The following is a 16,130-nucleotide window of genomic DNA, read 5'->3' on the forward strand; positions in this document are numbered from 1 at the left end:
TTGTTTGCACTTTTAATCGCTTCTTCAATAGTTCTATAAAGTGAATAAATTTTTTAGAGATTAATGTTGAACGATTGTGATTTTATAGGGGTTAACGAATATTTAATCTTATACAAAAAAAATATAACTTACTTGAACTTCATGAGTGCCATGACGGGACCAAATATTTCATCTTGTGCTATAATCATGTCCTCCTAATTAAATTAAATTATTATTATTAATAAAAAGAAAAGACAAATATAATGGTTAGTTATTTGAATATTGTGAAGTATATGTATATGATATTGTTGTTGAGTTCAAATTCACCTTAACATTAGAGAAAATTGTAGGCTCAATGTAGTAACCCTTGTTTCCTACTCTTTTACCACCGGTCAAAAGGGTTGCCCCTCCTTTCTTTCCATGCTCAATATAGGAAAGAATTTTTTCAAATTGCTTTTTGTCAACCTACAATAAGAAACTCTTAGTCAATAGAGGAGGCTTGTATTTTTTATTTTTGATAAGAACAATCTAATTTATTTTATTAAAAATCAAAGGATGATACATATTAGGATATCAAAATAAAGATGAAAATTGAGATTGAAAATGACTAATTAGATAATAGTTATAAAAAAAATCACATGTTTTTTGCGCCATCGTACGTATGAGCTTAGTTTGGATAACGAAGATAAGTTTATATTTTTTCGCAATGAAAAACTCTTCAAAAATTTTGTTAATTTTACGCTTTTCAGATAAATAAAACCTTAATAATTTAGATTTAAACGGAAGAGGAGGAAAGTTTTATTAAAAATTATTTAATTAAAATATAAATTTGTATTCTCCTAAACAATTTCTTTCATGATTGAAACTTATAAATTTTTAATAGTTAAAAAGTTAAATGAAAAATTTATAAATTAATGGTTATTACATAATTCATTCAATATTTACTAGTGTTATAAAAAAGTTTGTTCAAACTAACTTATATTTGTGTTGCTAAGATCATACCTGAGGCCCTTGTTGAGCTTTAGGATCAAAAGGATCACAAACAACCCAAGCCTTTGCTTTCTCCACTAACTTCTTCTCAAATTCATCATAGATTCCTTCTTGAACAAACACACGAGAACCAGCAACACAAATTTCTCCCTAAAGCCATACAAGAATTAAAAATAAAATATATTAAGAAATGCATAACTGAGTTGTTTTGTAAAAGTAACTAGTACTACATATTAAAGATTTAGTGCAAGAGTATATAATAACATAAAATAGATATGTGAAATTCAGACACATGTCATTAGAGAGTACTTTTCTAAATTTATGGTAAAAAATATTCACCATGTTAAAAATAACTTATAGTAAAAATCTCGTGCAAGAATGTGGAACGACTTAAAACATAATAAGTGAGAAATTTTGACTCGTTAGAGAAGACTTTACTTAAAATAGATTTAATTTTTTTGAAAAAAAAAAATCACCTTATTAAATAGAATGCCTAAGAGAGCAAGATCAGTAGCTTTATCCAAATCAGCATCATCAAATATTAAGAGTGGTGATTTTCCTCCTAATTCAAGTGAAACTGGTTTCAAATTACTTTTAGCAGCAGATTGCATTATTTCACGTCCTACATCTGTTGAACCAGTAAAGCTAACCTGCATAATTAAGCACATTAATTATGGTAGTACTTTTTAAATGCTTGATGATTAAAACTTTGTACCTTATCAATGTCCATGTGTGAGCTTATTGCAGCTCCTGCAGTTGAACCAAATCCAGGTACTACATTCAGCACCCCATTTGGAATTCCAGCCTTCAAAATATAAAAAAGCAAGGAAAACTAATCAAACTAAGAATTAGCCACAATTTACGTAATCTAAATTAACCACATTTTTGCACGCGATTAACCAGGTGTCGCATATGTACTTACGAAAAATGAATGTTTGTGAAACATTTATTTTTTTTGTTTAATTGCAGTTTTGGTCTTTCTGTTTTAAGTGAATCACAAAAATAGTTTGCTCATTTTATTTCTCTCCAATTTTAATTCTCAAACAGAACTATGATCATAGATCTCAGGTACAATTGTCGCACCACAAGATCTTAAGGCATGATGTTGTTTAAATAAATGCAAAAAATTACACTTCATCAAATTTTAGACCAAAATTTTGTTTGATGACCAAAACTGATTAAGAAATAAAAGTGCAATTAAGCCAATATTTTTTATATAAGTTATATTCAATAAGAAAATGAGAAATTTGTTGAAGACATACCAACTTAGCTAAATGAGCATAAAACAAAGCAGAGAGAGGTGTTTGTTCAGCAGGCTTAAGAACCATAGTACAACCAGCAGCCAAAGAAGGAGCAACCTTAGCAGCAAACATAGTACTAGGAAAATTCCAAGGAATAATGTGTCCAACAACACCAATTGGTTCCATCAAAGTATATGCATGCAAATCCCTAGCAGATTTTAATACCTCTCCATGAATTTTATCAGCAGCACCAGCATAGTAACGTATGGTATTTGCTACACCTGGAATATCAACAGCCTTGCAAAAACTGTACAATTTTCCAGCATCTATGGTATCTAATGCTGCTATTTCTTCTATGTTTTCATCAATCAAATCTGCCCATTTCATCATTATTTTTGCTCTTTCCTGATTTTAACAAACCATCTCAAACTTTAATAATATGTTGCACAAAAGAAATTCAAACAAACTATATAATTTTTTTTTAATCTTGCCATGTTTAAACTTTTTTATCCATGTTCTGTTTTAAATCTTACAAATAGTAATACATGTAATTGATATGGATTAAATTGGTATTTAACATAGGAACAATAAATTAATCTAATATACTGAATAATAAATAGTACAAGTATTTATGTTATAAAAAAAAATTAGTTTAATTGTAATTTTGGTATAGATTCACGGGAATGGTCTCCCTATTTTAAAATTTGATAGTTTTGATCTATGTTTTATATTTTTGAACTAAAAAAATAACGATTTAATATTTTTAAATGACGTGACATACAATTATATGATATAAAACCATTTAGACGCATTAATTATTCATATGTCATTAATTAAATTAAAAATATGAAAAATTTCTGAAGTAGAAATTTAAATTTTCACGGCGTTTTATTTCAATTTCATGAGTGTTAATCACTATACGTTATTGTATCATATCTTCCATTATTTATAACATCTCATTTCATTTAGTTAAAAAATCAAATAAAATGACTAAAATTATTAATTTTTAAATTAAAATGATCAATTTCATAAATTAATATAAATAAATAAATTAAAACTACAATTAAATAACATATATATTATGGTACAAGTATTTATTTAGTGTAATGTGTCTGAAACGTGGATCCATTGACAGCCATATGCAAGTGACAGCAATACCCTGACATTTACGTTGCATTATAATAAAGAATAATTATTCCGTACACACAAATATTCCAACACATTATTTAAATATTATTTATATTTATTTAAATTTATTATAAAGTTAAATAATTTTTATATTATAACATTTTAGAATTTGTTTCTTTTCGATTTGTGTGAGCTATTTTATAGCTAGAAGATGAATTATTGAAATTGGACTATTTGTACAAAAGGCAGATAGAGTCACGGATTTGAAGTCAAAGAATAGGACAAGTTCATAAACACCTATCTATACATGTGTCATTCAACTCTTTTTTTCTTTTTTTTATAAAATAAAAAGAAAAAAGTTTTGTTGAATTAGTCCAAGAAGCAGATCTAAAAATCTCATAGCATCTTCGATGAAGAATATTAAACAATTCACTGTCAAGTAGTTCTCAATTTACCATATATTATATTCAAACAATTCATTTCATGAGAGTCAATTGGAGAAAAAAATTATTTTCAGTAGTTTTTAATGTAAGATTATTTTTTTAATTATACTATTTAGTTAATATTATGTGTATTATTTTCAAAGTTCATTTTTCATATATAAGAATACAAAATACACAACTGTTAAAAATAATCATTTAATAAAAATAACTGTTTTATCTCTTTTATTTGTAATCATTTATTTATATATGTGAAATGTATACATATAAAACTTGTCTTTTTAGATGTCAATTTAAGACTTTTACCAACACAAGTGACAAGATTGTAGGTCCCACTATCATTTTCTAGTGTATTTTGAATTTATTTAGTGTGAGGTTGGCTCATCAAGAATAATAAATGGGAGGTGATCCCACCCTATTAAGGGTAGCCAGGACCCTATACCCAATCATATAATCCAAATACTAATGAGTGTCCTATTGATAAATTAAATATTTTTTAAAAATTATAAATGAATTAAAAATTATATTTTTAATCTATTAAAAGTTTAAAATATATTATTTTAAGATAAAAATTTATTTTTAATCATTAACAAATGTCTTTAAAATACTTGTTAGAAATACCCTGTAGTATAATTTGGTTGGAACTTTCAACCACTACTCACTCTTTTATTCTATAATAATTGTCAAATTTATTTATTATATATACATATATATTAAAAAATAATAGTATAAATTAATAAAAGATAATAATAATTTTATAACATCTTCATAAAACTAAGAGTAGTGTTGCCTCAAAAAAGAAAAATAATTAATTTAAAATGTTTAATGACTTTTATTTTGCACCTATAATGTTGCCTTTGAAAAGTATTTAAATATAGAAAGTTACAAGAAGTAAATACCGTAAATTGATACTAATTTTAATCATTCATTTACACTTAAAGACAACACAATGATACATTAATATACATTCTATTTTGAATAGAAAACAATGTTTTATATATTATAGATTATTTTATGGATTTGTTTATAAAATTATATATTTAGTAAAGTTTAAAAAATATTATAGACAATTTTTGGTCCCGAATTCAAGTCACTAATTATTATAAATGCAAATGGAATGTAATAACTTAGATTTAATCCAATATCTCTTGCTTTATTTATAAGTAAAAGTTGTCGATGTTTACCTCAAATATAAATAAAAGTCACCAAATTCAATTTTATTTAATATTAATATTTTAAAATTTCCATTTATTAATTCTCCTATTTTCTAAAAATTTCCATTTATTATTCTCCTATTTTCTAAGATGAATGCTTAGTTCCAACATAAATTAAGTGTCATAGCTATTACTAGTTACTACTGTAATAAAGAACAGAGGGACCTGCACAATGTTTTTTTTGAAATCTGACAATTATTTTAAAATGGAAGGGACACACACATTTTAGTAATTAAGTGGGTTACGTATGTCACTTATTTATAACTTTTTAATATTTCTTTTTTACTCAATTTTTTAAAATGTTTTTTATTATTTAATACAACCTTTTAATGTTTATACGTAATAACTATTCGATTTTCCATGGTATAATTTGAGGTAGAGGGAGCACTATTTGCTACAAATGCTTATTAGATAAGGATATCCCAATACGTAGGTTAATATTTTGACCTAATTCATCATGATAATAGACAATGTATATAGTATATTTGATTTATGTTTGGTATCACAATGAATAAATATAATTTTATAAAAATTATAAGTTGTAGCTTTTTTAAAATTACATTAATTCACATAAATTTTAATAAACTTACTACCATATATAAAACATACACTTTATGAATTCCTCAAAATAAATATGATTATTTGTTGGAATTATTTGTCTAGAAAATTTTATAAACAACAAATAATTAATTAGAAGCAATCAAGTGACATAATTGATCATGAACAATAAAACATTCAATGAGTTGTTAGTCGCTTGTTTTTGTTCAATTGTAAAACATTATTTTCTCTTTTGTTTATGTATGTGTTGTTCACGAGGGAGTAGCAAGTATAATTAATAGTTTAATGAATTATTTGTTACTTCACGAGGACTTAATGGGAGATTTGATCGATAAAGGCAGTCAAATAACAACTGCTTAAGTATTTATTAATAAACCCATGATAAAATAATGGAAGTTTGTTTAATATTAATTTTATCTTAGTTTTAGTATTTTATTTTTGACCGATTTATATTACAATTCTCATATTTTAAAATACATTGGTTTAATTTCTTTAAATATTTAAAATAAAAAATTATAATTTAACATATTTTTATAAATTTATGATATTAAATAATTTAAATATATTAATTATTTTATTAATTAAATTATAAAAAAATGAATAATTTCAGAAATTAAAATTGAAGTATTTAAAAAAATTTATTATAATTTCATGTGTATTTTTTAAAATAAAATAAATTATTATTATTTTTAATTAAAAAATTTATATGAAAGACTAAAATGATTAAATTTTAAAATTATAAATCAAATGAACGAATTGATAAAAATATATAAAAAAAAAATTGCAATTAAAATTTGAATATGAAAAGTGAGAGAGAAATGATAACGTACAGCACCGGGCATGCGAGGCCATGTACCGTCATCGAAAGCGACACGTGCCGCTTTCACAGCAACATCAATATCTTCTTTTGCTCCTTCTGCGATTTTCGCAATTACCTCTTCTGTCCTTGGATCAATCGTCTCAAACTCTTTTCCTATATTTCCATTTTTATTATTCAAAATAGAATAAAAGTTAAAACCAAAAAATAGACCTCAACCATAAAGCACAAAGAAGGGTTTTGCTACTTTTGGTATAAGCTGTTGATTGATATATGACACTCTTAAATATTTTTTATAAGATTAATAGTATTTCATAAAAGTGTAAAAAATGTTAATTTAAATTAAATAATTTTATATTAGTGTAAAATTTTATTTGTATATTCAAAATAATATAAACTTTGAATCAAATTAAAAAATAATAAAAAATTAAAAAAGAGAAAAATTAACGAAAATTTAAACTGAGATAATCTAAATACATAAAAAAAATGTACTAGTTACCATAATAGTCAAATTCATTTTTATATTCGTTAATCAAATATCAGTTGGTGTATTTCTTTTTTTATTCTGACTATTTTTGTAGAACATATTAAAATTCAAACGGACCTGAAGAGACGTGAAAGATAAAATATTTTATTTTTAATAAAAATAAAGATAAAAAATAATTTTAATTAAGTTGTTTTTAATAATAGCTAGGTTCGGTTTTAATAATTAGATTCGGTTTAGCAAAAGTGACATTGTGTATTAATAATTAGGCTATGTTTGATAGTAGTGATATTCAGTTCTAATAATCATAGGTCTGTTTGGTATAATTAGGATTTATTAATAAATGATGTTGAGTTTCAAATATCAGCTAGCCTAACATTATTTGGAAAAAAAATGTTCAAAACTAATATGTGTTAACATAGTAAAAGTATAATTTTTTTGAGTGACAAATTTTACATTCAAATAATCAAAATTTATCCTTAAATGCATTTTATTATTTTACTTTTAAGTGACGTACATTTAGTTTTAAATATAAAGGGATTATAATGTATTGTTCTATAATTATATATAAATAAATAAAAATTTAAAAAATTAATATATCTAATTTTAATTTTTATTTGTTTGGATACTCTATAAGTAGGTCTTATATATAGTAGCATGATTTGAGTATGAGTATGGACGGTTGAAGGCAACCCTTATCTAACCATAACTCATTAACACCAACCATTGAAACTATGCAACATGGCTTTCATCTTTCATTTTATCTATCTTCTTTAGAAACTATGTGTAAATTGTGTGTTAGCATTCCACTTTCATGTCAAAAAACAAAGGAAGATAATAAAACTCAACAAACAAACAAAAAAACAAACATTTTTAAATCCAATTCAAATGGTAAAAAATTGCAAAGGCATTTGATACGTTATAGTCAGATTCAAATTTATAATATTTTATTTTCTATGTATGAGTTTCGCAATTAAACTCTTTATCAACGAGAAAGAAAAATAAGATTGAAAACGATTAATCTAAAAAGTATGATAAGCTTGAGGAAAAGTGAAAATTAAACTAAAAAAAAAACATAAAATAAAGGGGAATTATGGAAGAACAACAATAGAAAAAAGAGAGAAGATGTAAAATTAGTGAAGAACCTGAAAGGGAATCAACAAATTCTCCATTGATGAAGAGCTTGGTGAACTTGATGGTGGGAATCTCTAGGGAGAAATCAATTTTGCCATTGGAAGAAATAGTCATCTTTGTATTTTGTGTTTTCCAAAGAAACTTGAGACTATTAGTTGGAGACAAGGTCACAAGACAACTTGTTGAAGTTGAGACCTTTAACTAATTACAAAGAAATGGAAAGTTGGGGCCTTTTTTATAGATAAAAATTATTCTCTTTTGATGATTATTATTATAAGTAAGAAAAAACCTACTTTATGGAAAATATTAATTAATTTACTAAATCATCTATTCTTAATGTCAAATATTTGACTATAAATATTAAATATTTTAAATTAAATAAAAGAAATATTTAGATTGATACCATTAAATAATTTAAAAATAGTTCATTTTTTTTTATAGTAGTGATCAAAATTTAAAATATTACTTTTTTAATAGATACCACAAGTAGACTTTGAAGATAAATAATGTGTTGGTAAAGGAGCAAAATTTGACCTATTTTGTCATATATGACACATTTCTATGTATCCTTTTCGATGAAATTGAAAAGAATTTATGACAGGTAAATTATTTTTTCTGACACAGTTATATCTTTTCTTTTTTCTTTCAAAACAAAAAAATATCTCATCCTTTTCATAATTAAATTAAGGGATATTCTAACAGGTGGTTTTTAGAGACATGTTAAAAATTTCATAACATTTACATATTAAAAAAATGGATTGTACACTTTCTGAGAAAAAGATATATATAATTTCTAATACAAAATTTATATATTTGATATATTAATAATATGTTAGCATTTCTCTTATATTAATGGATGATATCATCAAAGACGTATCTACAACGAAAATAAATTACATTAAAAGCTAAGATTAAACTATTCTAAAAACTATTATTTTTATTTATTTTTTTGGTAATTATTACGATAACTTGTTATCTATTTATAGCACGAGAACAAATATATTATAATAAATTAAATTAATGACGATGATAATAATGAAATATTGTTGGAAATAATGATTATATTAATGATAGATTGTTTTAAATAACGATGACATTAATAAGAGATAGTGTTGTTGTGAATTGAAAAATAAGTAAGTCTCGTATAGGAGGGATATCACACACAACTAATGTTTATAAAGTAGAGGTATGAAATTTAGGGTGTGCCCCAAGAGGTACCGCAATTTTGTAAAGAAAGAAAAACACATGCAAAATTGACCACCACACGTGCATGCGTGCCACCGTTGTCCGTCCAGCCGGCTCGGTCGGGCTTTGGCTTTGACTAAGTAGTGTATTATTTTTTAGTATATGAAAAATTAATAAATTATTTATTTATTTAATATTAAATGAATGTTTGTGTTTTTATCTCTTATTGATGTGTTAATTACGTAATTACCCTCCATCGAGTCAACATTCAATATCTGATCCAATCTTCCTTCCATGCATACGTTATTGCGCAGTCAAAACCCTAATTTTTGGTCTCATACATATGTTGTTGCTCGATCAAAAACCTAGGTCAAAACCCTAAGTTTGGAGCGCACATTCCGATGGATCCTTGATTTTCTCTGGTCCAGCTGCGGATTTCCTCTATAAATATAAGGTTCTCCAACTTCGAACGACAAATTGATAGACCTCTTATTATTATAACTCTCTTGTCAACTTTGAACAACTATCATCTTATCTTAAATTGTCTTGACCTTCTATGTTGTATCTTGAATGATTTTCCACTCAAATACAAGATTTTCTTCTCTTCCAAACCAATAGAGCGGAGTTATGCATTTCGTTCTATACAAAACTTCATTATACAATTTATATATTAGAGTACTTTATAACTTTTAACATTAAAGATATTTAATGTGATATTTAACACTCTTAACTTTAGAAATTAATTGAGACTAACTTAAATAAGTTAAACTTATCAACACTTTATAAAGTCGAAGTCAATTTTAAAATATTGTTGATGTAAGAAACAATAATGATACATGTATAAATTTTAAAGAATTTTTTGGGATATACTCCAATTGTTTTTACATTAATATTTGAGATTCTTTTACTTCTTGAGTTTTGTGCACTTATTTCTTTTGTACTCCTTAAACAAATACTTGGCCTTTTTGATAATTAAATGCAAAATCTTAGAAAGTTTTATTTCATGTCTCTCAAATTTGACTATAGCCCCACAAACTTTATAAAACCAAAATCTGAAAAAACAATGATGAAGCGCAATTATGTGTAGATTGGAGTGATATATTTACAATTGATCAATTAAATTTAATTTAAATCGGTATTATCATTTGTTTATGTATAATTTTCTTACTATAGTAACATAATTTATTTTCATGCATTATTTCAAATAGTTAATGCACGAGAAGTTGTATTACCAGACCAGAGAAGTTGGTGGAAATACATCTCACCATTTCATCATCTACGTTTAACAAATATAATTAAAATTAATAATTATTATTTTACAAATTTAATATAATAAACTCGAATTAAACAAATTTAACTTCTTTTTTATTTATTTATTGCACGTGACTGTTAGATAGAAATTTGAATTGCTTCTATAAATTTTTTAAATGTGACTTCTATGGTGAGGGTCCAATTCGTCCACGTGGATCAAAATGATCCTATATACTATTGGATAAATTTGATAGGATAAATTTGATAAGATAAATTTTATGTTTTTTAAATAGATAGGTAATAAAACACCAAATATTGCACGAGTTATGATTTAGAAGAAACACATTGTGCTCAATATGAATAAAGTTCAAATCATTTGTACCATCGTAGTTATGCCATTGTGTGAAAATTTAAAAAACAACAAATAAAATTATGCAAGTGACTAAACATTTTCAATATAATGCTCGTAAATCTGGTAAATATCAAATGGATATGAAAATATATTAATCGTATTACTTGCTCTTAAAAATATTTTAAATTTGACTTAATTATAATTTTGATCATTTTATTTTCATCAATTTATTGAATTGGTTTCCTTATTTTAAAAGTCGATAGTTTTGATTTCTTCTTCAAATTTTGGAACTAAAAAAATATAATTTGATATATTTTAAATGATGTAGCATACAATTTCATTATATAGAACCATATAAATGTATTAATTAATTATTTATATATAATTAAATAAATTACAAAAATGAATAATTTATGAAGTTCAAATTTAAGTTTTCAAAAAAATTTATTGTGATTTCAGGAGTGTTAAATATTTTACATCATTGTATCATATGTCACGTCATTTAAAACATGTTACATCATTAATTTTTTAGTTATAAAATCAGAACGAAGAACCAAAACTGTCAACATTTAAAATTAGGGAACTGATTATGTGACTTGATAAAAATATGAAGACTAAAATTATAATTAAATCTTTAAGTTTTTAGTCGAGAATGCCAAACAGTCGAGTTTACACTAAGTCGATATCATGATGTGTGAATAGAAAGGTAGCTGATGGTTACAAAGTTGAATATGATATTTCAAGTCATATAGAGTTCAATCGTGATGTTGAATAATAATTTAACATTTTGAAGTAGTTTTTCAGTTTTCAAATTAAACAAAGTGAGAGATAAATTAATAAACACGAAATGATTATTTTTCATGAAACAATAAGATGAAAGCAAGGGAAATACACAATGCTAAGTGAGCAATGGCATGCCACGATCTTAGACACAACCACACGAGTAAATCTAAATATTAGTAGTTACAACACAATTTTTATTTTGATTACGATCATCATAATTGATAGGAGTTAGATTTTAACGTTAAGTCTATAAATACTTATTATAATTATTATTTTAGACACATCAATTTAAATATATTTTTACTTGCAATTTATCCATACTTTAATTTTATTTATGTTTGACTTAGATTTATATATAGTTCTCAATATTTTCTTTATATATCTAACTTAACACTCTATGGAGTAATTAAAAAATAAAAAATTAGTAAGAGCTTTAGTTGAATTCCTTAACTTGACTAATCATGAAGTTCGAAATTAAAACATGGATTAATAATTACAAGATATAAAATCACTGTCGATTTGATCATGGGTGCATAGTGTGAACAACTCACGAAAACTAAATGACTCTATAGAGTGAATTTGACTTCTTACATGATGTGGATACAAATGGAATGCTTAAAATTTTCAACCATAAAAGATTATTATTTTTGAATAATGCATCAACTTATTTATTTATTACTAAATGGTGATTTTTATTTATTTATTTTTGTAAAAAAAATCATAAAAAGATGAGGTGTCATAAACTTATATAAATCACCCGTAACTGTAATGAGTTATTAGTTTTTATTTTCTTTTCAATATATATTTTTAATTCTATAAAATTTTAACATTTTAATTTTAATATTAATGAATTAAAAATACAATTTTTAGTCTCTATAAAATTATCTACCAAACAATTTTAATTTATACTAAAAAGAAATATATTTAATTAACTTTCAATTTTAATTTTTTTTAATATTTTTTTATAAACATATTTATAACATTATAAAAAGTTACTCTAAAAAAATAATAATAACTTGTAAAATATTAAATATGAGTTTTTTTATATTTAAAAAAAATTAAAGATAAAAATAAAAAAAAGATTAATCTAAAAATTGAATTTTGAATACACCTACAAAAATTAATTCAAAAAATATATATTAATTTAGCTGTAAGAATTATAATTTTATATGATCATAATTTTTATTTTATAATAATTAAAATTAAAATATCAAAATTTACCAGAAACTACAAAATATTTCACTTTTTTTACAAAGAGTGATGGGCCATTTAAAGAAAGTAAAAACGATTGAAAGTTGTTAGGTAAAAATCATATATATATTGAAAGCGTACCACACACCGGTTAAATGGTTAGTGTAATTATTATTATTATTGGTGGGTGAAATAAACTACTAACCAATTAACTAAAATGGATAACATTAAACATCTTACGTACACCCAAAAAACCTTAACCATCTTATCATTTTATATAATTTGATTTTTTTTTCATAATTTGATCGTTATTTTTATAAATGCATATTTATTATATAATATTTCATATTAATGATAATATTTCAATTAAAGAATATCTCATATAAATAAAATAAGAATTTCTACAAATTAAACGAGACCTATTAAATTTTTGTTTTATAGCTATTGAGGAATTGGTTGGTTAACACACCTTCATAATATATAATGCATCAATTTGAAAGAGAAAGGTTTATAATATATAGTTTTTATAATTCAACACACACAAGCGCAATTGTCTTAAGGGTTTTATTTTGTGAAAATAGTTTTTTTATTTTTATATAGATAAATAAAAAGTTGAGATATTGTTTCATTTTTATTAATATAGTACTCCTTTAAAAGAGAAAGAAAATATACTGCTAATTAGTGACTCATATTAAAAGTGAACCAATATTTCTTTACACACTTTGTTTTTGTCTAATTTGTTTTGCACATATTCTTTGTATTGCCCACAAATTCTGACTCTGCTATGGCATTCAACGTGGAAAATGAGAAAGGACAAAAAATGTAAATTCCAATTTATTAGGAAGCCAAAAGAAACCAAAACATTTTCTAAGGTTGACATTTTTCCACATATTGTACTACCGATTCACTCAGAGAAAAAATATAAATAAAAGAAAAATAATTATAATTTTATTAAATTATTCTTATTAATAATAATTATTTTTTCATCATTCATAAATATACAATAAAAATAATAATTTGAGAGTGACACTCTTTAATACATATTTTTTAATAAATTTTATTTGATTAATTAAAATTTACATAAATCCGACTAAAACAATTGGGTCTCATATAAATTTAGTAGGAGTTATGTGTATTTTATTAATTAAAAAAATATATTAAAAGTTAATAAATCATAATTCAACTGACAAACGTCGATATTGTTAGGTTGAACATTTTGTCAAGAATTCGAACCTGGATCTTCATAATTGCATGAGTTAATTATGATAAAATTTATCGTCTCTTATAAAACAAACAAAAAAAATATATTAAAGAATGTTTTTTTAGCATTATTTAACTAAAAGGGTAAACATTACAATAATTCTAAAAAATATGTTTTTAAAATTTGTGTGTTTGAAGGAGACAATTATTATGAAAAAATAAACATTATAATAATTGCATTAAATAGAATGCATAATCGTATGTGAGATATGCATGAGTCAATGCTGCTTATAAATAACTCTTGTACCTCTCCTTTATTACACACAAAAGCTAACCACACTCTCTTCCTCAAGTTACTATTTCTTTAAACTTTTATTATACTTTACATTCCACATAGAGAAAAGTAGGTGGAGAATTATAGATGGCAAATCTCTCCAACTTAGAGTCATTTGTCAAGATTCCAACTATAAAGTTTAAAAAGCTTTTCATCAATGGAGAATTCGTGGACTCAATTTCAGGTTTCAACTAGTTTCACAAATACTTCAATTCTATTCCACCACTAAATCTTTCTGGTAGATTTTTTTTTTTTGTGTATTTTTTTTAATTGTTACCTAGGTAAATAAAATAAGTTCATAAAGACTATACACCAAAGGTATAAATATTTTTATAGAGTAGTTTGGTTTCAAATATAAACAAAAGCACATTATAAATTTTTTTGATGTATTTAAAATAAAATTTAAATCAAATACATATTTTTTTTTTGTTTTCATTTGCATTTATATTTGAGACTGGAATTAGTAGATATTTGTAGAAATATTTTAAAAAGTGTTATCAAGAAGTTGAAAATATATACTTGTATTGTATATCATTGATGAAAGTTTATGTATGATATTAAGAAATCTAAGTATTGATAAATTTTAGTTTAACTGATAAATGTTAATATTATTAAATACGACATTATGTATCGATTTTGCGTTTATACTTGCCAAATTATTTATAAAGGGTAATGGTCCTATTTTTTTATTTTTTATTTTAAATTAAAAAATTAAATTGACTTGTTAAACTTATATGTATATGTTGATTTTTTTTTTTTTGAAATAAAAAGGAAAAACATTTGACACTGTTGATCCAAGAACAGAGGAAGTGATTACAAAAATAGCAGAAGCTACCAAAGAAGATGTTGATATTGCTGTGAAAGTTGCACGTGAAGCATTTGATTTTGGTCCATGGCCACGCATGACTGGTGCCGTAAGTTCAAATAAATATGTTTATGCATAAAAAATGAGGAAAAAGTGTTTATTATAATCGATGTCTACCAAAATTAAGACCACTAAAATAACCGCTTTAGGTTTATCTGAAAAATAAATTTTTTACTCCATAAAACGCCTCAAAATATGTAAGTATTTTGTAGCAATACCTCAAGTTCTAGTAAAACTAAAACTTATAAAATATACAATTATATTTTGGTACTACGTATATACAATTTTTTTTTTTTTAAATTAAAAGATCGAAAATTCTATGAGTTCTTGATGTTGAGTTAGAAATGAAATATCTTATTTTATTTTTTTGAAAAATATAAAGAAAATAGATTTAAAATTACCATAATTTCTAACAAATAAATTTTCTATCGTTATTAAATAAAATATTAATAATTTATATATTATTTAAAAAAAATATTATTTTCGTTTTAAATCTTACAATGTGTTGGGTCGGCCCTGATTTTAATGTTTGATACATGACATGATTTACCCAAATATTTATATCTTACTCTATGAACAAAATTGTATCTGAAAAGTTGGAAATATGAATCATTTATTAATTTGTTGTGATCATGAAACATTTGATAGGAGAGAGCAAAGATTATGCTTAAGTGGTCAGAGCTAATTGAACAGAACATAGAAGAAATAGCAGCATTAGATACAATTGATGGAGGAAAATTATATAGTTGGTGTAAAGCTGTTGATATTCCTGAAGCATCCAATATCCTACATTACTATGCTGGTGCTGCTGATAAAATTCATGGAGATGTTTTCAAAACTTCTAGGAATCTTCACATGTATACTTTGATGGAACCTATTGGTGTTGTTGGACACATTATTCCTTGGAATTTTCCAACTGTTATGTTCTTTGCTAAGGTTGCTCCTTCTTTGGCTGCTGGTTGTACTATGATTCTTAAGCCTGCT

At 24.3% G+C, this 16,130-nt stretch overlaps 2 protein-coding genes across 2 annotated transcripts in view; one reads left to right on the plus strand and one right to left on the minus strand.

The window, feature by feature from the left end:
• LOC101513875 (aldehyde dehydrogenase family 2 member C4) overlaps window positions 1–8,202 on the minus strand; it is an 8,518-nt gene extending 316 nt beyond the window's left edge. Inside the window, 10 exon segments of the mRNA XM_012719313.3 lie at window positions 1–2; window positions 4–33; window positions 133–194; window positions 307–444; window positions 982–1,119; window positions 1,446–1,619; window positions 1,685–1,774; window positions 2,232–2,615; window positions 6,381–6,523; window positions 7,997–8,202. The exon segment at window positions 1–2 is cut by the window's left edge and continues 316 nt beyond it. Coding sequence (XP_012574767.2) covers window positions 1–2; window positions 4–33; window positions 133–194; window positions 307–444; window positions 982–1,119; window positions 1,446–1,619; window positions 1,685–1,774; window positions 2,232–2,615; window positions 6,381–6,523; window positions 7,997–8,099 — 1,264 coding nt within the window. The 5' untranslated portion in view covers window positions 8,100–8,202.
• Window positions 8,203–14,257: 6,055 nt separating this feature from the next.
• LOC101514219 (aldehyde dehydrogenase family 2 member C4-like) overlaps window positions 14,258–16,130 on the plus strand; it is a 4,477-nt gene continuing 2,604 nt past the window's right edge. The window contains exons 1-3 of the mRNA XM_004512910.4: window positions 14,258–14,465; window positions 15,053–15,195; window positions 15,795–16,130. The exon at window positions 15,795–16,130 is cut by the window's right edge and continues 60 nt beyond it. Coding sequence (XP_004512967.1) covers window positions 14,369–14,465; window positions 15,053–15,195; window positions 15,795–16,130 — 576 coding nt within the window. The 5' untranslated portion in view covers window positions 14,258–14,368. The remainder of the gene's footprint in view (window positions 14,466–15,052; window positions 15,196–15,794) is intronic.

This window comes from Cicer arietinum, chromosome 8 (genome assembly GCF_000331145.2).
Source record: "Cicer arietinum cultivar CDC Frontier isolate Library 1 chromosome 8, Cicar.CDCFrontier_v2.0, whole genome shotgun sequence".
Taxonomy (NCBI): Eukaryota; Viridiplantae; Streptophyta; class Magnoliopsida; order Fabales; family Fabaceae; genus Cicer; species Cicer arietinum.